Source organism: Protopterus annectens, chromosome 7.part1, assembly GCF_019279795.1.
Source record: "Protopterus annectens isolate FY-2018-M chromosome 7.part1, PAN1.0, whole genome shotgun sequence".
In the NCBI taxonomy this organism is placed as follows: domain Eukaryota; kingdom Metazoa; phylum Chordata; order Ceratodontiformes; family Protopteridae; genus Protopterus; species Protopterus annectens.
The window spans coordinates 484,234,799-484,258,874 of record NC_056740.1 but is presented as its reverse complement, the minus strand read 5'-3'; the positions used below and the strand labels follow the sequence as shown (position 1 = coordinate 484,258,874).

The following is a 24,076-nucleotide window of genomic DNA, read 5'->3' as shown; positions in this document are numbered from 1 at the left end:
TATAGACTGGCATCTGAACTTTAACACTTATCAGGCAATTACATGTGTGTATGCTGAGACTTTTAATGTTTTGAATTGCTGGGTCTGCACAACCATACCAACAGCATACGGGGGTTTATTGATGGCGGCTATTCCCCTAGGGGTCAATGAGACCTGGGAAAATCTGTTTTTTGACACAGTTGCTATTAAAGCACATGATAAGGTTGCACTGTATTTGCCTGTAACACAAAAAGGAAATGTATGTTTTTACAAAAATGATACCATCCAAGTGGGATGGAGCAAGTGCAATGTCACCGTACAGTATAAATGTTATACAAAAGCAAATGATTTAGGTGGATCTTGTAGTACAGATTATAACTCATTTTTGAAATCTATGCATAAGACTCTTGATCAGGTACAATGTAATCCTGTACTTTTTAAACAATTATCTGTAATAGATAGGAAAATGTTTCATGCAGGGCAGTCATTTCGTAACAAAGTAACAACTAAAGTAGAGGACTGTTATTTTGTGTGTGGTAAAAAAGCATATAAATGGTTACGAGAATTGGTCTGGCAGTTGTTTTTTGGGATACCTGGTCCCGGCCATACGACACACTGCAGCTTTGCCTCAGGGAAGTATTCGAAATACCCGAGATGTAACCAAAAAGACTGTCAAGAAACCTGAGAATCCAGTGGGACAGATCGAAGCAGGCTGGAAAGACCATCGTAATGTGGGAACCAAACTTGCGCACATGGACTTGAGTGATGCTGTTATATCATGGGCAGGTATATTACCAGCATTTGGTGCAGTTAAATCGATTTGGGAGTTGCGAAAACTGTCTAAACTTCGCGAAGTAATCAGTAATGCGACTTTTTCTGCCCTTGAACTGATAACTGATGAACTGAATGCCATGAGAACTGTAGTACTCCAAAACCGAATGGCTCTTGACTTCACCCTAGTGGCGAGGGGCGGGACATGCACTTTAATCAAAGAAGAATGCTGTGCGTTTATTCCTGATCATAAGCATGAGATTAACGATCATCTCGAGGTGATTCAGCAAGTGTCGGCCATGACCAAACCAGGCCCAAACCCTCTGACAGACATTTTCCAGAATGTATTTGGGGGGTGGGGTTCCATCCTAATGAACATATTGATTGCCATTGGGGTAGGATTACTCCTAATAGGAGTTTGTGTTTGTTGTGGAATCCCCTGCATGAAGAAATTAATCAAAGAATTCATAGATATATCAGTATCTGAGACTATGTATCAAAGTACTGAACTTGAAGAGCTGCTAGAGTGTGAAACACTTTCATAAAAGTTTAAAATGAATGATTTTCTTAACTGCAAATCCTAATTGGAAGAGGTAAGGAAAAGAAGCAAACTGTTTACTCTTTTTTTGAAAATAGAATTAAAAAGTATTAACAGGAGGGAAATGTTAGAAAAATATGTATTAATGTGTGTATGTTTAATGCTAATTAATAATCAAAAGAATTAACATGTTTTTCATTCTGTTTTACATGCACTGTGTTATATATAAATTGAGTTTCATATGAGACTGAAAAAGATGCTTTTTGAAAACTGCAGTATGCTTTCTGAAACTTGCAAGATGCCCTCTGACCTAGTAATTGCTAGCACAGCAATATTCATGTTTATGCCTTTTGGAAATGTATTTGAGAAGCAGGTGCTTATCTGCTAGGTCAGGAACGAATGAATGAACAATACTATATTCTGTAAATGTAATGATTTTAGACAATCAGCTCTGTTCGAAGCATGAGAACATGTGCAGCTGCAGAAGCTTAGAGATAAAGTAGACAAAGGATTATTAGAGAAATGAACTGTTAGCATTGTGCTTGAATTAGCCATAGTACCTTGAATGGTAACATAACATGTATCTAGCTGGCAGTAATCAAGGCCATGTTGTTTTCCTCAGGAAGTTTCTCACAAAAATTGTTAAATCAGCAGAAATTCATGGGAATGATGGTCAACAGATGATGATGAAAAAGCTGGTAATCTGTTACGTCAGCTTGGTAGGCCATGTGTAGTTAGAGAATGTATAAAAATGAAAGTATTTCCTGTTTCTAGTTAGACAAACTCTGTAATAGCACGTTTTTGTCTCCTTGCTGCAAGATTAAAGTGCCTTAACCTGAACCTACCATGTTTTGATCATTTTTAAAGTATATTTTTCCTTTGACAATACTGCAGTTGGTTTCTCAGCCATGTGGCCTAATGCATACTATGGGACACTTAGTATTGGACAAAGTACCTGTTGTCCCAATTAGCTGTTAATTCTCTGCGAGTAGCCCAGTAGCCCACTCTATTCCCTTGCATACATGCAGCAGGTCCATACATATGCTACCATAGTCTAGTACCCCATACATTTGCTGTAAAGGAGAGTGACTTACCTTGTGAATGCAGCAGTTGAGAGACCTGTGTTTCAGGGCTGACTCTGATGCACACAGTATACAGCCAATACATGGTTATGTACAAGTTGTGTGGTGGGGCTGGCATCCTTACTATGTATGCTAGTCGGAGTAAGGTGTCAATCCCTAGGACCCTAAGTTGTAAGTGCATGTGTTATGCGTTGCCTCTTTGCCAAGGCCAGGGCATAATGGGCATGACTATGTCTGCCTACAGGGACAGAGTCAGGGGGTTCATAGGTTCATAGGTAGGTACTAGGCTATCTGCCCAAGGGCCTATGAAAGCCAAGCAAACAAGGTTCCTCCTCCAAGTCCCCCTGTGGGTGTGGCTGAGGGGACTTAGGACTGGTGGGGGGCTGTCTGTCTCTTCCCTGTGATGATCCTGCCACAGCTGTTTCCACAGGCTCATACTGTGTAGCATGGCACATACTGTGAACATCTGTGCACATAGGTTCATAGGTTGGTGCTAGGCTATCGGTCCTAGGACCTATTCAAGCCTAGCCATAACAATTCCCTGGCTATTTATTCCCACACTTTTTACTTCCCTGGACCCCTATCTAGCAGGACGACTGACGTGAACTCCGGGTTGAATTTCCTTTCTTCCATCCAGTTGTCAAGGTTCCTTTTGAAGAGGGCCAAAGAGACGCTCTTCTTGACATGTATGGGCAGTCTATTCCAGAGTCTGGGGAGTCTCTGGGTCAGGAACCTATCTCTTCAGCATGTTTTGTTTATTGTGATGACAAGGTTTACATCTCTGGAGCGTGTGGCTCTGAGGGATTGGGATTTCTTTAAGTCTAGCATGTCCAATAGCTCTGGGTTTGACATGGCCTTGTATGTTAAGCAGAGATCGCCTCTGAGTAGACGATATGTGACAGAGTACAGTTGGAGTTTTTAAGGTGGTCAGTGTAGGCCATCTGCTTTAGGCCTGTGATTCTTTTAGTGAGGTATTTCTGTGGCCTTTCCAGTTCTTGCAGATGTGTTGAGAGGTACATACCAAACGGGGCTTTGTATTCTATAATGGGTCCAATGAGGGATGAGTTCAGTGGGACAATGACCTCCTTTTTTCTGGATGAAAAGCCCTTAGTGTTGAGGTGTGCTACATAGAAGGATTTCCTGACTGTTGTGGCGATGTGGTTATTAAAGGTGAGACCACTGTCCACCTGTTTCCCTAAGTGTCTTATCACACTTTTGGTGTTTAGTGTACTGCCACCTATGTGGTAATTCATGGGTACATTTTTTTTCCCAAAGGGGATAACTATACATTTCTTGGAATTGAGCTTGAGCCTATGGCTCTGGCACCAAGCATCTGTTTCTGTAAGGCCCATTTGTAGAGTATCCAGATCATTTGGGGATTCAATAATGGCTCCCAGCTTGCAGTCATCTGCGAACTTTGTTAGCCAGAGTCCCTTAGTGTTGGCCTGTACTTTAGAGAAGTAGATGCCAAACAAGAGCGGTCCCAGGACTAAACCCTGAGGTACTCCACTTGTCACTTGTCTGGAGCTGGATTTGGAGTCAGCTACTTTTACAGTGTGGGTTCTGTCAGTAAGCCAGTTGGCAACCCATCGGGTGATGTAGGGATTAATGCCCAGCTTAGTAAGTCTATCTATGATTCCAGACTGGGGAATGATGTCAAAGGCCTTGGTGAAGTCCAGATAGACTGTGTGGACCGTCTTACCCTTGTCCACGGCTCTGGAGACTGATTTGAAGAAGTCAATCAGGTTCAGGAGACAAGATCAGCCCTTCACAAACCCAAACTGGGTGGGGTCCAGTGTTTGAAGGTTGCCAATGTCTTTGTTTATAAGTTTCATGATAATACGTATCATGGCCTTGCAGATCAGGCTTGTCAGACTGATGGGGCAGTAGTTCCCGGGATCCAAAGTGGATCCCCCCTTGTGGAGTGGGATAACTATAGCTGTACGCCACTCAGAGGGCACAAACCCTGAGGTGAGGCTATGATTAAACATGACACTTAGGTGAGGTGCCAGTTCATTTTGCAGTTCATGTAATACACAGCCCGAGATGTCATCTGGTCCCACGGATGCTGCATTCTTAGCTTTGGAGAGTGCATTTTTTACTTGTGTGGCCGTTACTACCAGAATTTAGCAATCTTCCAGTATTGAGAAGGGCTGTTTAGGGGTGAGAAGGGGGGTGAAGTTGGCACTGAATTGATCTGCCAGGATATTGGCAATATCCTTGGGATCAGTATATTTAATGCCATTCTGTTGTAGCTCAGAGCAGATCTGAGTATTGCCATTTAGATTCTTGACATAGTTATAGAATGCCTTGTGGCTGTCTTTGGAATATTTGCCAATTTTATTTTCATAACTAGCTTTGGAGGATTTTATGAGGGATCTCAGCTTCTTACTGGTAAGAAGAGGCTAGTAAGGGAGTTTTTTTGCATCCTGGGATTTTCCTCTTTTCTGCAACAGTTTCTTCCTTTTGTTGTAAAGTTTGTTTATGGCATGGGACCACCAGACTGGCTTCCTTTTTTTGGAGGAGAGCATCTTGGTTCTGTTTGGGATGGCACGATTCATGCTTGAGTGGATGTGCTTGTACAGAGCCTTAGTGTAGGATTCAGCAGTCAAACTTTCAGTTCCCATTTGCATGGGTGTCATGAAGTTTGTCACTTCTGACTTGAGTAGCATGAAGTTGGCTTTGGAGAAGTTTTTTATGGAGGTTTCCTTACTGGGGGGTGGGGGTGGGATGTGAATGTTAAGGGTGATTAGCTTATGGTCATACCTGACCAATGAGGTGACCATAGGTGTGGAGCATCGATTTCCCATGTTGGTAATGACCAGGTCTAGCATATTGGAGCCCCTGGTGGGACTATGGATTAGTTGACCCAGGGCATTGGAATTTATGAATTCCAAGAACCATTGGGCAAAGGTGTTAGTACATGAGTAGTTTTCCCAGTTAATGGCAGGGTAGTTGAAATCACCCAGTATTAGGGTGTTTGGTTGTATCTCAATATTTTCCAGGATGTTTAGAAAAGTGTATTGAGACTCTTGGGGAATGGTGGGGGATCTGTAGCAAGCTACAATTTAGATTGCAGTCTTACCTAGTGTTAGTTGCACCTGGAGAATTTCAGAAGCATTGTGTTGGGCAACTAGCCTGGTCGTGTGAATATCTTTGGTGAATACGGACACTCCTCCACCTTTAGTGTTTCGGTCCTGGTTTGGTGGCCGAAAAATAAAGAGTTGTAGCCTGGTATTGCAAGGGTGCTCTCTGGAGCCTTGAACCAGGTCTCAGTTACTGCTCAGATATCGATGTTCTCCATTTTTAGGAGTGCCTCGAGAGAGTGCATTTTGAGGTTTAGACTTCTAGCATTGAGTAGCATTCCCTTCAGAATTCGCATGCTTGTACCCGTTACAGTGGTGGTTTTGTCCTTTGAACTTTGCCTAAAAAAGGCACTAAAGGTGTGGCAAGAGCCTTAGCCAGTAACCTGAATCCTAGGAGCAACAGGTTCAGATCATCTCTGGCAATGCATCATGGTCTGTCAATCATGTCATCCCAGGCAGACAGATACTGGATCCCCTTTGAATGACACCAGAAGCTTAGCCAATTGTTGAAGTCATTCATTTTGTCCTTATATTGTGGTATCATTCTGGGTGAAGGCAGGATGCTACTCAGGGCTAGGGTCATACCTGCCTGGGCCACATCATCCGAGAGCTCTTCCATGTCTCTTTTCATGTAGTCCAGGAAGGTACATCGGTACATCTCAAGTCATTCACTCCAACATGGACAATGACAGAGTCATATTTGTACTTGTTGTGAAGTGACTTTGGTGCATGTGTTATGTGGCGGATCCTGGCACCCGACAGGCAGCTGACTGTAATTTTCTCCTTGTTCAGCCAGGAGAGTGGGACATCAGTGTGCCTAACTATAGAGTCACCTATGACTAAAGTGTTAGGTACGTTGTCTTGCCTTAGAGGCTGTTGCTGGGTGGCACACTGGTGTTGTGAGCTATGTCACACTTTGGTTGTGATTGGAGTTTGTTTGCGTTTCAGCTTCAGAGGTCCTTGTTGCTTGGGCAGGTTACTGTTAAGGGCCTTCTCATATGAGGATTTAATGTTGCTATGTGAGGGTGTTGGTGGTGTGGGCTTAGAAGGGCTGTGTGTTGCTTGAGGTGTAGTGTGGGTGTTAACCTTCTCCTCTTGACTGTCTAGCACAATCTTGGGTGGAGAGAGCTTTGCTTCCAGTTTGGCTATGTAAGTGCATCTCTCGCAGGTTGTAGTGTTGGATGGTAGGAGGAGAGGATTGTTTGTGTACATGAGACAATTATTGCATTGCCCCAGTATGCCCAGATTCACCAGGTGAACAGGAGAAATCACCAGAAGCTGACCCTTGGACATGCCTAGTTTGGTGCTTTTTTGTAAAGTACAGGAGCTATTTTCCCTGGCCTTAGCAAGGTACTTTGCAATTATAGGTTGTTTAGTGCCTGCGATTAATTTCTGCTTATTAACAAGGAGAGTTGAGTGATTGTATCAGTTTAAGGCTTCCTGGTGCTTTCCAGCAGGTTTTAAAGCAAGTGCTAGTCACAGGGATGCTTAAAGGTAAGATGAAAAAAATGGTTTATCCTAAACACTGCAGTGTGCACTAGAGGAGTTAGATGTGAAAGTAGTTAACTTAAGTTTTACCTGTCTAAAAAGTTAAGTTTTAGTGGAGAGTTGCTATTTTTAAAACAGCAAGATAGATTGAAAGGAGATGGTCATTTTTGTATTCTGGTGCTATGGAATTCAGTAGGATGTCCAATAAATTTAAATAGTTAAAGGGGAGTGATTTCACAAAATGATAATTTTGTGCTTACTAAAACAAGACAGTGAAAGCAGAGAGGAAATGAGATATATGGTCAAATTAACATAAGGGGCAGGCAACTAGAAAAAACAGTGGCATTTAAGAACACAACAGTAAGCGAGTAGGTGGGTGGAGAGTACTGCAGAGCTCCACTAGATATATCGAGGCACCGGAATCATGACGTGAGCAGCCCAAACACTAGTTTCTAGTTTGTGTGTGTGCCTCATTATGGTGTTCTTCAGTGTGTGTGTGTGTGTGTGTGTGTGTGTGTGTGTGTGTGTGTGTGTGTGTGTGTGTGTGTGTGTGTGTGTACATTTCTGATGGGTGTCATTATCCACAGCTCCAGTACATAGCCAGCATCCCCCAGTAGATGGCCGTATGGGATGTCCCCCCTGGCAAACATCTGATACAGCTGTGATGCATGCCAGATATGGGAGTCATGATAACTTCCAGGTCTGCCAGCACACACATTCATGATAATGCCCTGGGCATTGCACATAACCTGGCAGTTGATGGAGTGATATCCTTTGCGGCTGACATAGCTTTTACCTTCTTCACCGGGTGATGCTTTGATGTGTACATGAGTGCAGTCTGTGACTAGGGTAGTGTGCTACATGGTACAAGAGACACATACTGCTGGCCCTCTCCTCAGAGGTGCGGGGTAAATAAATGTGCTCACTGGCATGTGTTTGCATGGCATCCAGGAAATGGTGGAGTACCCTGGATGCTGATGCCTATGAGACACCCATCATTTCCCCAGTTGGTCTTTGAAAACTACCTGTAGCTAGTATTCTAAAGGCTACACATACCTTTGTTTCCACTGGGATGGGTTCCCCTCTGTTGGCTCTGGGTTTCTGTTGAGGGCGGCAGAGCTCGGTGAGTTCTTTTAGTATGTCTCTATCAACCCTGTAGTGCTCTACAATCTCCAACTCATGTAGCTCCTGGAAGGTTACCCTTCTCAGTCTAGGCTTATTGTCAGCAGCAGCATCAGTACTGACCTCAGCATCTAGCACACACAGATGTAGCAGAGCTGCAGCAGCCCCTAGCATTCTGTCAGTTAAAATTCCCAAATGTGTATTCCACTGGTGCAGAGCATGGGGGAAAAATCAGACTATAGGTTGTTTGCATACTTTATGGTGCTCTGCTGCAGATGCAGCCTGTGTGATTGGCTAACTATGATGCATTCCACCTGCTAAGTACATCATCAAGAGGTTTGAATGGCCCAGTTTAAGTGGAACAGGGGTCACCAGTAATTTATACATGACTGCCTTTCTCATGCAATTTTATTTTGTTTCTTTTTTTTTGTTTGTTTTGTTTTTTTTTTTAACTGCCTTCCCTGCTAAGCACTGCAGTGCAGTGCACAAACCCACACTGTAGGTATGACCAATGCTCAGCAGTGTAGACACACCCCCATGGACGGCACACTCAGCACATAGGCGCGCCACACAAACATGCTCAAATCAGCTAAAATATGCACCTCGAAGCTAAACAAAGCTGAGCAGCACTGGGCACACCCTCCTGCTCAGCTTAGTGGTGTGGCATGCAAACAGGCACCACTCTGCTCCAATGTGCTTAAACAAATAGTGACACACCTCCTTTTGATGTCAAGTACCTCTTCTGTGGACACCAACATGGTTCTGGGCCTACACGGATTTTATCTGCGGGCACGGATACCCATTTTTACTGTTCAGTAACCCCAGCTTATTTGCATACAGATCCGTACACACAACCGGGATACTACACTATTCCAAGGGCTTCATTCTTACCAACCACAGAAATCTACCATTGTACATAATCCATGCAAGGCCCTATAATGCATTATTGTCACATATTTATTATGTTTCCTTTACACACTTTTAAATATTTTTTTCCATAATGGCATGTTTGTGCGCTGCAGTGTGCCACAGAATCATAATATGGGTATTAAAAAATTATTTCCCAATATATTTTAGACACACTGGGCTTAGTTTTGCACATATCTGTGTCTGCTACGTTATTTTTGACCTTCTAACTGGGCTTTTACAGCCCCTGTTCAAGTTTTAATTTCTTGTACACAGGAATTTTCTGTGTACACTTTGGACATCAACACGGGGTCTGCAGGACTGCCTATCTGCTTGCTGGATCACTCCAGCACCCTCATTTGCATGCAATTCACCTGCTTATGAGGTGATTTACATGCCATGGACACTTCTGTGTTCGAACACTTATTCACGCCCCTCAGCTCCATTTACTGGATTGCACGGCTGCTTACTTCCATGTAAACTCCATGTCACTATGCCTACATGGAAAATTAATCCATGTAGGCTTTATTGAATTCTCCCTATACTCATGTGGTACCACAGCTGTCAGTTTATCTGCAAGCGTTAAGACTATGATCACCAATAAGCTACATTGTGTAGTCCTGGGTCTGAATCCCTCAATTTCTGTTCCAAGGTATACGTCTCAACTGTGTGGTATTTTTGAGAAAATATTGAACTTTACATTAAAATGATAGGTACAACAAAATTCTAACTACCCCTTTAAATTCCATTTTTTTAACTTAGACTCATATTGCTTTTCCCGCTGCTGTATCATCAGTCCTCCACCTGCTGTCCTTAACAGCAAGTCCTGATGGCGTTAGTCACTTTTAAGTGAGCTGCATGTGAAACAGAAGCAAGACTGATAAACATTGCACTACAGTAAGCCTAAAGGGCCAAAACCCTGCTTGCAGCTGCTACAGCTTTATATGACAGAAAATCACAGAAAGGTTTAGTCTGAATGGCACCCCTCCCAAGCAGATTCCAGGAGAATGGATTGGGAATGCCCTCTTCTACATACTACATGTACTACACTTGTAGTAATTTTGTCACAACAGTTACTACAGTGCTATATCTGCTATTTATTTTAAGACATATGGAGGAAATGAATGGATTATACTGTGCATCCAAATTGTCGGATTACTATAACTACAAAACATTACACAAAGTGTACTGTTGGTGTTTGTGTTAGTACTGACTGGAGGCAATGGATAGGATGGTTTGGTGATGTAAACAGCAGCAACCGTATGTCACTCACAGCAAATAACTACCTGGAAATTCATTTATTAAATCAGAAAATAGTTGTAAGTCTGCCTTTTTGGTGGTTTTCCCACAAGTGCATAATCTTTTATTGTTAATATCTATTTCCTAGGGTTTTATATCATTTCAGACACTAAATTCAGAAAGAAAATACTACAAGACTCGCAGCATTTTGCTCTTGTCTTATTTCTTAAAGGTAGATTTAAGATGCGCTGCAAAGATTAGAGAAAGATAGAAGCATTCGGTCTAAAATGTAACACCAACAAAGGGTCACTGACAACCTAATCAGACTTTCACCACCACTCCACCCTACCCCATTTTGAAGTGCTGCATTTCAACTTTGTCTTTACTGGTTTCTTGCTGAACCTGAACTTCAAAGATGAAACATTCATTTTATAAACTAAATAATGTAGCATTTATGAAAATGTGAATGCAAGTAGCAAATAGGGAAAAAAAAAAAGTAACAAGTGGCAAAAATATCTCCACTGCAGGGCATCCTGGACTGACAACCTTAATTCACCCCAGGTCTGGCCCCCATGTCTCTGATAGAGGCAGACAGTAATGTTGCCCAAACTAACATACAGCCCCCCCCCCCCCCACACACACACACACACACACACACACACACACACTCACACTCACAAACATAACCTCTAGAAACTTCCTAACTAATATATCCTCTCCTAATAAACACCCAAGATACATACAGACACAGATGGGTTCGATTTTACAGCTACACTTTTAAAGGCCCTGGTGACCAGTAGCCGAGTACATCCCTCTAAACCTATGATGTCACTTCATTACTTATACCTTGTCCTTTTGTACGCTGCCTATTATTAATTTGTAAGTCACTTTTTTTACACTTGTGTTTCTAAGTGGTAATATCTTAAATTCCTACTAGAAGTGGGAGGGATTATGATACTGCTTTTGCAGATTTTATACTAATCAGCTGTTTAGGGTTTTGGTCAGGTGTAGCTTCAAGCTGAGAAGTATCTCCAAGGTCTACTTTGAAAATACATACTTATAAATGGTGGCTTACCTGCTGAGAGGCGAAATTCTCAACATACAGAAACTGTGTTAATTGTTAGGTCTCTACAACCTATACATTTTATGTGTGCAACTTTAAAAATCCATATATCTGTGCAAACAGGTAAAAAGATGCCTAAATGGCGTGCATGGAGAGTACACTGGCAGACTGAAGAGTGTCGTGTGTACTTTATTACATAAGAGTGTAAGACAACCTTGAACTGCAACGTGGAAATAAGGGAGGTAATACCCCTCAACTGTACATATTTTTGCAGAATGTTCACATTTTCGCCATATATGTTTGGTCTGTTCCTCATACAATTTGGGGTTTTCTGGCATATCACTGAGGATTTAAGTCACTACATAATGACGGTGGTTGAGTTTTAGATGTCATATTCTTCACAAAATGCATGCTAACACAAATCCTGTTATTCTAAAGTCCCTATTTTGGGCCTTTGTCCCCCCCATTATTTTAGGCTTTGTCCGGGTTTATTATGCTAAGAGGTTGAGAGGTATGAAGGATGTATATTGTTAAGTAGAAGGGTATCTACTAAGTACATTCAGCTAAATTTACATCAGCACAGACAGCCAACATGGGCAGGAGATGGAATTTGAAGAAAACTATTCTTCAGAGAAGACACTGCTAATTTTCCCAGTACTAGGAAAATGTCAGCTACAATTAGTTCACGGATAAGGAAGCCATCAAAATGAAGACAGAATACAAACTGTTGACTCAGATTAAGAAGTCCAAGATAAAAACGTGGACATTGAGAGAAAAGCATCATGAAAAATTTTAAAACATTCTTAAATGACTTATGTGATCAAGGGACTGAAGATCACATATCCAGAGTGCAATAAAAACTCTCTTCTAATGGTTTGCATGCATACATATGGAATATCATAAATTCATACATCAGTGATAGATGCCACATCTGTGGTCAGCATACCAACACTTACTGGTTAACAACAGGTTTGGGCAATGCCATCTACGATTTGTTACTTGCCTGTACACACAGTTGCTTGCCATGGATCATTAGATCTTGTGGAACATGGCAAGTGATTTCATTTTTCAGAACTAAGGCTTTGCAGTCCCTCCCATTGAGTGTTACTGTAATGTTCAGGCAGCCTGCGACAGAATCAAGTGCTTTGTGCTATTCCATGTTTGAAAAAAAGACGGAAATAAATATTAGCACTTAACGTTGATGTGAGGAACATTGATGTGAGGATCAGTGCAAGAAGATCTCACTGCATTTCATCTAAAATACAATCACAACAAATCCAAATGAAGTCAGAATCATCACTTAGGTGAAACATACATAGAAACTGTAGTTATAAAATGGACATTACACAACACTGAACATGAAATTTTAGACCATTTTCAAGCAATGTCATTTCTGTCAGATCTACATGTTATTACAAAGTACAATTTATTGCATCAGTTGGCAGTTCTGTATCAGTGATCACAGAGAGAAGGAGCAGTTAGAAAGGTGCACATGTGCTTGTATTTGTTCCTAGAAGTTTAACAATACAAGCATTACTCTTACAAGTAGGATCCTTTTTTGTATAGCAGTCCTGATTCAGGAAATTGTTTCCTGAAAAAAAAACAATAAACATGGCAAATGACCTAAGAGTTTAGAAAAAAAATAATTTTTACTGTTATGTAAATACTGCAAAAATACTACGACAGTACATGTGAAGCACGTTAATATGATTTGAGCTTTTAAAACAATGATCCGTTATTTTGTTAGGAAAATGAAAATAAACATTTTAAAATGGTTGAATCATGGTTTAACCTGCAAAATGTAATGTTTCAGTAAGAAATATCCTACTTTAAAATGTATGTAAAGTATACTTAACGATACACAGAAAACAAAAAAGAAAAAACATTCTACCACTCTCTCTTGTGCTTTGACACACAGTACATAGACACACGCGTGAACACACACACACACACACACACACACACACACACACACACACACACACACACACACACACACACACACACACACACACACACACACACATGCACACACACACACACACACGCAAGCGCACACACATACACACTCACACACAAACACACACGCATGCACACGCATGCACACACACTCACACACAAACACACATACACACACACACAAACACACACACACATGCACACACACACACACACACACACACACACACACACACACATGCATGCATGCACACACACACACACACGCACATGCGCGCACACACACACACGCATGCATGCACACACGCATGCATGCACACACATGCATGCACACACACACACACACACACACACACACACACGCACACACATGCGCACACACACACACACATGCACACACTCGCACACACACAAACACACGCACATACACACACACACACACACACACACACACACATACACACACACACTCACACACACACAAACACACACACACAATCATATACAAACACACACACATGCACACACAAATGAACACCTATGACTAAAGTGACAAAACTACAAAAGCCATTTATGGTTTGATTCCATGCTGCAGATCTGGTATCTATACCCTTGCTGGAGAATACAGATATCACAAGGGAAATGCCAGTGCATTGTTGTTCTGCAGATGACACGGTACTTTTTTCTGGTTTCACTTTGGATACGTAACCCACTGGGAAGTATTTCTGATAAACTCTGTCTAGATTTGACTCCCAAGATTGTAACATGCTGCCCCTTGGGTACAGCAATGTACGGCTTATCCTGGCAGACTGTGGAATGTGATTTTTTTTTCTAATCAGGAAAGCCATTTGTCAGATGCAACCACACTTCATCTGGCTCCATGGCACAGATGGATAACGTTCTTACTGCCACCCACATAATTCAGGACTAGTCAGTAACCTGAGTGCCAGAGGAGACAGGCAGGGCCAGGACTGAGTGTCACTCAGCTGCTGCTGTCAACAGTAGCACAGCAAGGGTGAGGCGAATGGGGCATGAACCCCAGTTGCAAGGTGTTAGAGGGTGCAATCCTGAATATGTAATGCTGGTAAAGAAAGCAACTTGCAAACTTCATCTGTGAACTTGGTCAGCCAAAGGCCCTTTGACATTACCTTTTACCTCCAAGAAGTAGATGTCAAATGGGAGCAGTCCAAGCACCAGTAAATGAGTGGGCATCCCAAAATGTATTCATCATAAAAGTCCCCCCCATCCATGGGTCACTGACCCAGTAGACTACTGCTATGTCTCCCTGCTAACACTAGAGTCTGTCAGTACTGACTACTGAATAACTCCCCACTCCAAAAGGAAAAAAAATGATCCTGGGAGATTTTAAGTCTCCATTGTTATATCCAGTCTCAGACAGACATTCTCACTGGTAGATCAGCCATAATAATTTTTAGGGGGGATAATTTACACACTGGTTGACACTGTGTAACTAATATTTTAGAGCAAGAATAATAGATGTAGAGGAAAACTATACTGGTGAATCCCTCTGTAGTAAAAAAGTCTGGGAATCTCAATGACTGGATGGTTATACAAGTACTTATCCCCTTTTCAAAACTGAAATTTCATGCACCTCCAAGGTTATAATTGCACATTTGTTCTTCATATGGACCCACAGTGGTGCATGTTTACGTGCACAACCACAGCAAGAGGTTCTCTCTCGGGTTCTCGGGGTGGGGTGCCTGTGTGAGTTTGGTTGCATGTTCTCCTGTGTGCGGGGTTTCCTCTCCGGTACTCCGGTTTCCCTCCCACATTTCAAAAAGACAGCCTGAGTATTTCTTTCTCCCCTCCGCTTTGAAAAAAAGCTCTGTGGAACCTACCTAGTCGGACTTTCCCGGTCAACAAATGTTAAATAAAAAAAATAAATAAATAAATAAATTTCATCAAACCTGCCAATCTCCAGTGAGAAAGACAGACCCCCATGACAGCTGGCTACTCTGTAACTGTCCCTTTTCCTTACTTTTTGGTCTGATAATGAGCAGCTGATGCAGATATTAAGGTTACAAGCTTTATTTCCTGTGGTACAGGGTTTGATTCCCTCAACCCTCATTTGTCAGACCTGGGCCATGGCACTTGCGTAAAGTACTGAGCTCTGTAGTCAGTGTACTTAGATAGGTAGGGGTTCTGTTGTCACTTGCAGTCAACTGTGTGTGTGTGTGTGTGTGTGTGTGTGTGTGTGTGTGTGTGTGTGTGTGTGTGTCTAGCAGAAGAGCATAACTGTATATTCTATAGTTACCCCACCAATCCCATGGATTGACAATACTTTTGAATAGGCTTGCCACCCCTCCGTTTTTTTTCTGGACTATCAGGAAATCAAACTGATTCTCCGGTAGTCCGGAAAACACTGTACAAACTCCGGTATTCTGTTTCAAAAAGGAAACAGACTATCAGAGTTTAATGTTGATTTACTATGCTTTTTTTACAGAAAAGCATAGTAAATCAGCCAAAAGCAGGCGGAGGGAACAAAAAAAGAGGGTGTTCCCGTTGAGTGATGCTGCCGTGACATCACAAAATAGGAGGTATGTTGGTGGGAGAGGGGGTTGGGGTGGGCGGGGTTACTGGTGACATGAGGGGCGTGGCTTTGCTCCGGTTTTAGCCATGAAGCAAGGTGGCAACCCCACTTTTGAATCATCACAGACCTCATAAATAAGGATATAGGTGATCTCCAAACCCTTGATCCAACACAGCTTGGTTTAATCAAAGACAGATTCTGCCTGTTAAACCTGATGGATTACTTCAAAAACATCATCAGAGCCATAAATATAGGCATATATGTGCATAAAGGCCCATATTTGGGCATCATTGATAAACTCTGCCAACTGAATATCAACCGTTATGTCATCAGATGGCGTGCTAACTGGCTCACCAATAAATCACACTTAGTCAAAGGCAGTACCTTTCCTCAGCCAGCAGACCTGTCACCAGTGGGGTTCCACAGAGGTCAGTGCTGGACCCCCTATTGTTTGGAATATACTTCACAAAAGTTCAGGCCAAAACTGAGGGGCTGTGGCTGACTAAGTTTGTTGATGATTGCAGATTAGGTACAATCAGTGAATCCCCAAACAATGTCAATATACTTCAAGAGGGACTTGCACAAACCACTGATTGGTGCCAAAGTCATGGACTCAAACTCAACGTAAAAACTGCATTATTATCCCCTACAGTAAATATGATATCCCTGCAGACTATCATATATATTAATACCCTAAGTAACAGCTCAGTAGTGAAAAACTTGGAAATGCAAGTTGACTGCAGCCTAAACTTTGACCACCATTTGTCTACAGAGGTAAGGGAGGCATTCTATGTCACAGACCTCATTAGCAAAGACACTGCCTCAAGAACAGAAGAGATCGTAACACCCATGTACTCAACCCTCATTAGGCCAGTAATTGAGTACAGTGCTTCTTTTGGTATGTACCTTACCAGGCACCTGCAACAACTTGAGAGACCTCAGAGATTTCTAACCAAGAAGATTCAGGGACTCCAGCACATGTCATACACTGACATAATTGAAGTCACTGTGACTGTACTCAGTAGTGTACAGACTACTTAGAGGAGACTTGCGTCTGGCCTACAGAGCAATCTCAGATCCAAATCTAATGGAAATCCTGTGCATACACAAGTCAAATGGGGCACGAGTCACCTGTTCCAGGGACCTTAACCTTTTCTGCAACATAAATAGGTCCTGCTGGAGAGAAAGATACGTCTCACAGAGATTGCCACTCCCCTTGAATAGGCTACCAGTTCACATCAAATAAAAGCCCCTCTATGACACTGTTTAAGCATAGCCTGGATGATTGGATGAGAAACTCCAAATTCCTGCTGGGGATTTCACCTATGACCTCCTAGATATGAGCAGTCATTGCTAAGTAAGATCTCGAGTTTAGGCAATATCCTTTATATTAGGTTTCTCTAGTATTACAGCAGATACAAACGGCAAGGCTTACAAGGACCTTTGGGTCAGTAGCCCAGTGACCACCTATGAACCTAAGAACCTATAATCTATTATTCTGGATCCCAAAGGATATCAGCTTTAAGTGATGATACTTGACAGTTAAGAAGGATAATCAATAACCTAATATAAATAAAACTTACTGTGGGTTATTACCAGGTCCTTCTGGGTAAACTACACCTGTTTTCAGTACGTTTATTGATTTGTGCCTGGTATGCTGTGCACAGCACATGCTCAACTTCACATCAGGTCACATCTTGGGAAATGTTGGGCTTAAAGGTGGGTTATGAAAGGTGGGCAGATTCAAAAGAATCTGATGGGTGCAAAATGGAAATGCATAAAACAATAAACATATAAGGAATCATTGCCACAATCTTATATAGACGGCTCCCCATCAGGTGTGCCCTACCATAACTGCAAGTCCTGCAACTAGGAAAGATAAAGTACAATGTCAACAAATTAGTGAGTTTTGAAAGTTACTGTAAAGCCATTAAAGGACTTTTGCAGGAGGCTTCACTGTACTCCAAACATCCCTGCTACTTATATACATTATGCATATGTGGGTTTACTAATATATGCTCAAGACCAGAAATATTGTCTTCAGCAATATATCAAAAGTTGGAATGCTAAATACCAACATGTACGAAAAAAGCACTGAATATCAAAACTCCCTTCTGCTCCACACCCATGATCAAGTGCTAATATGAGTCCTGAAAATGGGCAAGATCAGACATTTGGTAACGTTGGTATTCAGCATTCTGTGTGACAGCATTCAACGTTTTGAAGTGTTTGACTCAACATTCTGAGTCTCAAGCATGTAAAAGTAAACCCATGTTAGCACTTGATCCTGGGTCCCCTAAACCTGGGACATACAGTTCATTGACTGGTAATACACTCTGGCAGTTAGCACGGAAGATTAAAGTTATGAGCTGTTAATGAGCTGATCCTTAGGGTACAGGGTTTGATTCCCTTAATTTGCCTACTGTGTGACCCAGAGCAAATCACTTAATGATACTGTGTCATGGGGAAATTGACCAAATTGGGCTAGGCTCCACAATGATCTCCTGGACTACATGCCTATAACTACCTTTAATATATACACACACACACACACACACACACACACACACACACACACACATTATGTGTGTGTGTGTTTGTGTGTGTGTGTGTGTGTGTGTGTGTGTGTGTGTGTGTGGGTTTGTGTGTGTGTAGGTTCATAGGTTCATAGGTTCATACTAGGCTATCTGCCCTAGGGCATTTATAAGCCTAGCCAGAATGTGTTTGGCTTTCGCCACCCATTTTAAATTAATTTTGCTATGCCCTTTTTTTGAGGTTAGTATACTGTGCCTCTGTCTAACAGTGACACAGAAGTCATACCCGGGTAAACCTACGATCTCCCATCCAGTCATCAAGATTCCTCTTGAAGAGAGTCAATGAGGGACTCTGCCTAACCTGGACTGGGATTTTATTCCAGAGTGAAGGGAGCCTCTGGGTTATGAATCTGTCCCTCCAGCATGTCCTATTTATTTCAGTGCTGAGGTTCAAGTCTCGGCGTGTAGCTCGATAGGATTTGGATTTTCTGAGGTGCAGCATGTCCATTAATTCCGGGTTGGACATGGCTTTATAAGTCAGGCACAGATCGCCTCTGAACAGGCGGTATGCCACTGAGTAGAGCTGGAGTTTCTTTAACCGGGCAGCATATGGCATCTGTTTGAGCCCTTTGATCCTCTTGGTGAGGTACTTTTGGGGTCTTTCCAGTTGCTGCAGGTGTCTGGTAAGGTACATCCCAAAAGGGGCATTGTACTCAATTATGGGCCTGATGAGGGATGAGTAAAGAGGCATGATGGCATCCCCTGATCTAGATGTGAATCCCTTCATGATTAGGTGGGCTATATAAAATGTTTTTCTAACCACTTTAGCCACGTGGTTGTCAAATGAGAGATTGCTATCAACTTGGGTCCCCAGGTCCCTAATTACTTCTTCTGTACTTAATGGATTACCACCTATGTGGTAATTTGTGGGCACTTTGTTTTTGCCAAAGGGATGACTATACACTTTTGGTTTAGCTTGAGGCCATGGCTCTGGCACCAGTTGTCTGTTTCTATGAGGCCCTTTTGGAGGATGCTTGTGTCGGCTGGAGAGTCGATTATGGCCCAGTTTGCAGTCATCTGCGAACTTGGTCAGCCACAGTCCTTCCGTGTTGGCCTGTACCTCCGAGAAATATATACTGAACAAGAGAGGTCCCAGGACTGAGCCTTGTGGGACGCCACTTGTAACTGGTTTGGAGTCTGACATGGCTCCAGCAATTCTAACCATGTGGGTTCTGTCCTTGAGCCAGTTTGCAACCCATCTAGTGACATAGGGGTTTATATTTAAGCTGGTGAACTTATCTATAATGCCCGAGTGGGGTATTGTATCGAAGGCTTTTGCGAGGTCCAGATAGGCTGTGTGGACCACCTTCCCCTCGTCAGTGGCCTTGGTGACTGTTTCAAAGAAATCAACCAGTTTTAAGAGGCAGGATCTGCCCTTAACAAAGCCGAATTGGGTAGGATCCAGTGTCTGTAGGTCCCCAATATCTTTATTTATGAGGTCCATGATTATCCTTTCCATAGCTTTGTAGACCAAACTAGTCAGGCTTATGGGGCGATAGTTTCCAGGATCCGTTGAGGCACCACCTTTGTGGAGAGGGACCACAGTTGCTGTACGCCACTCTTTGGGTACATATCCTGTAGTAAGGCTGAGATTGAACAGTAGTTTTATCTTTGGGTTTAGCTCTTCTTGGAGTTCATGTAGGACGCAGCCCGGGACACCGTCTGGTCCCATTGATGCTGTGTTTTTTGCTTTGGAGAGGGTGGCTCTTACCTGAGCATCCAAGATGTCAGGGGGGCAGCACTCTGCTGGAATAGATATTTGCCCTTTTGGTGGGGAGGGGAGTTTCGCTGAACCTGTCAGCTAGGATGTTGGCAATGTCTGTGGGTTCGTGTATTTTTGTCATTTTGGACTAATTCTGAACATATCTGGGAATTACCACCCAGGTTCCTAACATAACTAAAGAAGGCCTTGTGATTATCCTTAGTGTCCTGTGCAATTTTTCTCCCGAAGCTGGCCTTAGACGATTTTATGAGTGCCCTTAGTTTTTTGCTAATACTGATCAGGGATGCCTTCCCTTTTTGGAATTTTGCTCTATCATTTAGTAGCTTCCTCCTTCTATTGTATAGCTTGTTTATGGCTGGGGTCCACCAGACAGGACGTCTGCCTTTGGAGGATTGGGTCTTGGTTTTATTTGGGATCGCATGATCCATGCATTCCTGAAGGTGTTCATAGAATGCGTTTATAAAGAATTCTGCGGTCTGGGCCGTATTTTCCACAGGCCCGGGGGCTTTGAAGGATTCCACCTCAGTTTTGAGGAGTGTGAAATTTGCTTTAGAGAAGTTTTTCACTGTGGTTTTCTGGGCAGGGGGTGGTGTCGGGATGTGAACATCCAGTGAGATTAGTTTATGGTCTGATCTTACTAGGGAGGGATACACATCTGGTCTGGAGCATAGAGTCCCCATGTTGGTGATGATCAGGTCCAGTATGTTTTCCCTTCTTGTGGGAGTGGTAACAAGTTGTTCCATAGCATTTGAGTTTATAAATTCTAGGAACCTTTGGGCTAGGGTGTTGGAGCTAGAGTAATGCTCCCAGTCTATGTTTGGGTAGTTGAAGTCGTCCAATATAATGGTGTTTGGAGAGATCTTCATATTTTCCAGTGTTCTCATGAAGGCCGAGTGGGGTTCCTGGGTTAGGAAGGGTGGTCTGTAGCAGGCTATAAACTGGAAGGCAGTTTTACCCACTGTTAGTTGCACATGGATAGTCTCTGATGCTTCGTGCTGTGCCACCAACCTGGAGGTGTGGGTATCTTTGACGAATATTGATACTCCCCCTCCTTTTATGGGTCGGTCCAAGTTTTGGGGCCGAAAAGCATGGTATGAGGTATAACCTGGTAGTGCTGGGGTGCTCTCGGGAGCCTTGAACAAGGTTTCTGTTACTGCACAGATATCGATTTTCTCCATGCTAAGGAGAGTTTTGAGTGCATGCATCTTGAGGTTTAGACTTCTGGCGTTGAGTAGCATTACTCTTAGTTTCTTATCCCTTGTGATACCTATGGAGGTGGGTTTGTCTTTTGAGCCTTGCCTAAAAAAGGCACTATGGGGGTAGCAAGAGCCTTTGCCAATATCCAAAAGCCCAGGGGTGACAGGTGCAGGCCGTCCCTAGCGAAGCATCGTGGCTTGTCGAACATGTCATCCCAGGCTGACAGGCATTGGATCCCCTTTGAATGACACCAATAATTAAGCCAATTGTTGAAATTGATCATCTTGTCTTCATATTGTGGCATCATTCTTGGTGAGGGTAAGATGCTACTCAAGGTCAGGGTCATACCGGCCTGGGCCACATGCTCAGAGAGCTCCTCTATGTCTCTTTTCATGTAGTCCAGGAAGGTACATCTCAGGTCATTCACACCAGCATGGACAATGACTGAGTCATATTTGTACTTGCCTTGGAGTGACCTGAGTACTTGTGTTATGTGGCGGATCCTAGCGCCCGACAGGCAGCTCACCGTGACCTTCTCCTTGTTCAGCCTGGTAAGCGGGACGTCAGTGTGCCTGATGATAGAGTCACCTATTACAAGTGTATCAGGTGTGTTGTTTAGCCTTAAGGGCTGTGACTGTTCGGCACACTGGCTTTGTGAGATATGTGTTGCACGTGTTTTGTTTTGGGATAGCGGTTGCTTGGGTGTCTGCTTTGGAGATCTCTGCTGCTTAGGCAGATTTTTATTTAGAGCCTCCAAGTATGTTTTTGTGTGTTTATGTGTTTGGTCTGCTGTCGTGGTAGGTCTATGTGAGACTGGAATTGTATTGAGTGTGGTTTCCTTCTCCTCCTGACTGGTTATGCCAGTACTGAGTTGAGAGAGCTTAGCCTCCAGTTTGGCTATATGGATGCATCTCTCACATGTGTTGGAATTTATTGGGAGGAGGAGAGGGTTGTCTGTGTACATGAGGCAATTGTAACATTGCCTCAAGATTCCCAGATTCACCAGTAGGACCGGAGAGAAGATTGACAACTGACCTTTGGACATGCTAGAATAGTATTGGGAATTCCTTTATAATTGAAAAAAAAAGGGCCAATGGGGAACAAGGTACTCGAGAGGACTTTGTGAGAGTGTAGTGCTTTAAATTTTTTAGTGCTGACTTATATAATTGCTTTAGTGAGCAAGTGCCTTTAGTGAGCAAGTGCCAGGTAACTTAAATGCAATGTGTTACAGGTAACTTAAATGCAAAAATGACAAACAGTAACTTTCTTTTAAGTGAAACAAGGAAATGAGTACAGTAAGCAATGCAGATATCACTAGGGATCCACAGAAGCTCTGAAAAGCCGCGGTTTAGGTGGTATTAGCGTTTCAGGGAAATAACAAGCAAACAAACAACACGCATACAAACAGAGCAAGATTCAGCAGGCCTGGATCTAGTCTATGCTACAGCAAACAAGGTGTACCAATTTCAGTAAGAAACAGTTGAAATATGCAGGCACTATAAGCCTTTAACCAGAAATTCCCAGCTCAGAAGGGCAGAGTCCAGCCTCTCCTCCCACAAGAGTGCAGACCACGAACCTTCTTAATGTAAAATAACTGGCCTGAAGCCCAAGTGCTTAAACCAGAACTAATACACTTTTAGAATAACAGACACTGAGCCCTCAATCAGCAGTTCCCAACTTAGAAGGATGTAAGCCACCTGTCCTGCTACCACAGTGCAGGCCACAGACCTTCCTAATGTAAAACAACTGGTCTGAAGCCCAAGTGCTTAATCCAAAAGACTTAGAATGATAGCTACAGTTTAATCAAGTTACTACCAAGCAGTAATAAATACAACTGAATACTTTGAAGAAAGCCTGGATTAGTGCTTAAGTTATACAAACAAAGCTAGATTCAGGAGGCCTGGATCTAGTCTACGCTACAGCAAACAAGGTGTACCAATTTCAGTAAGAAGCAGTTCAAATATGCAGGCACTATAAGCCTTTAACCAGAAATTCCCAGCTCAGAAGGGCAGAGTCCAGTCTCTCCTCCCACAAGAGTGCAGACCACGAACCATTTTAATGTAAAATAACTGGCCTGAAGCCCAAGTGCTTAAAACAGAATTAATACACTTTTAGAATAACTGACACTGAGCCCAAAATCAGCAGTTCCCAACTTAGAAGGATGTAAGCTACCTGTCCTGCCACTACAGTGCAAACCACAAACCTTCTTAATGTAAAACAACTGGTCTGAAGCCCAAGTGCTTAAACTAAAAGGCTTAGAATGAGTTGCACCAAGAAGTAATAAATACAACTGAGTACTTTTAAGATGACGCAAAAGCAAAATAAATTAGGAAGAAACACAAATACAGTAAAAGCAGATAATTTATATATATATATATATATATATATGATTCTACATTAGATGAACAAAATGCCACTTACCCGACACCTGATTCACCGAGATGAGAAGACCGACAGCACCACAACACCGATGTCCTGGAACACCGACTATTCACTCCAGGTAAGTAACCACTCAGCCATCTGAAACAAACAAGTTAACGGAAGAAAACCAAACCCACCCATGTTGGCGGCTGTGCCCCTCCACCCCCTAGCTAAATACACCAACTCTGAGGTCGCACTACAGTGGGGGTAAGGGCCAAAGTTCAACAGGATAGCTGAGCAGTTACTTACCTGGAGTGAATAATCAGTGTTCCAAGCTGCCTGTCAAACAGCATGTTTTATAACGTGCAAGTTCTCAGCAAAAAAAGACAGTCAGAGCATGCGGAATACAGAGAGAGA

The 24,076-nt window shown here is 42.7% G+C and overlaps 1 protein-coding gene across 1 annotated transcript in view; it reads right to left on the bottom strand.

Annotated features, from left to right (window-relative positions):
* Nucleotides 1–24,076, bottom strand: part of MST1R (macrophage stimulating 1 receptor) — a 1,081,737-nt gene that overhangs the window by 104,694 nt on the left and 952,967 nt on the right. Inside the window, exon 12 of the mRNA XM_044078935.1 lies at nucleotides 12,278–12,424. Within this exon, the coding sequence (XP_043934870.1) occupies nucleotides 12,278–12,424 (147 nt within the window). The remainder of the gene's footprint in view (nucleotides 1–12,277; nucleotides 12,425–24,076) is intronic.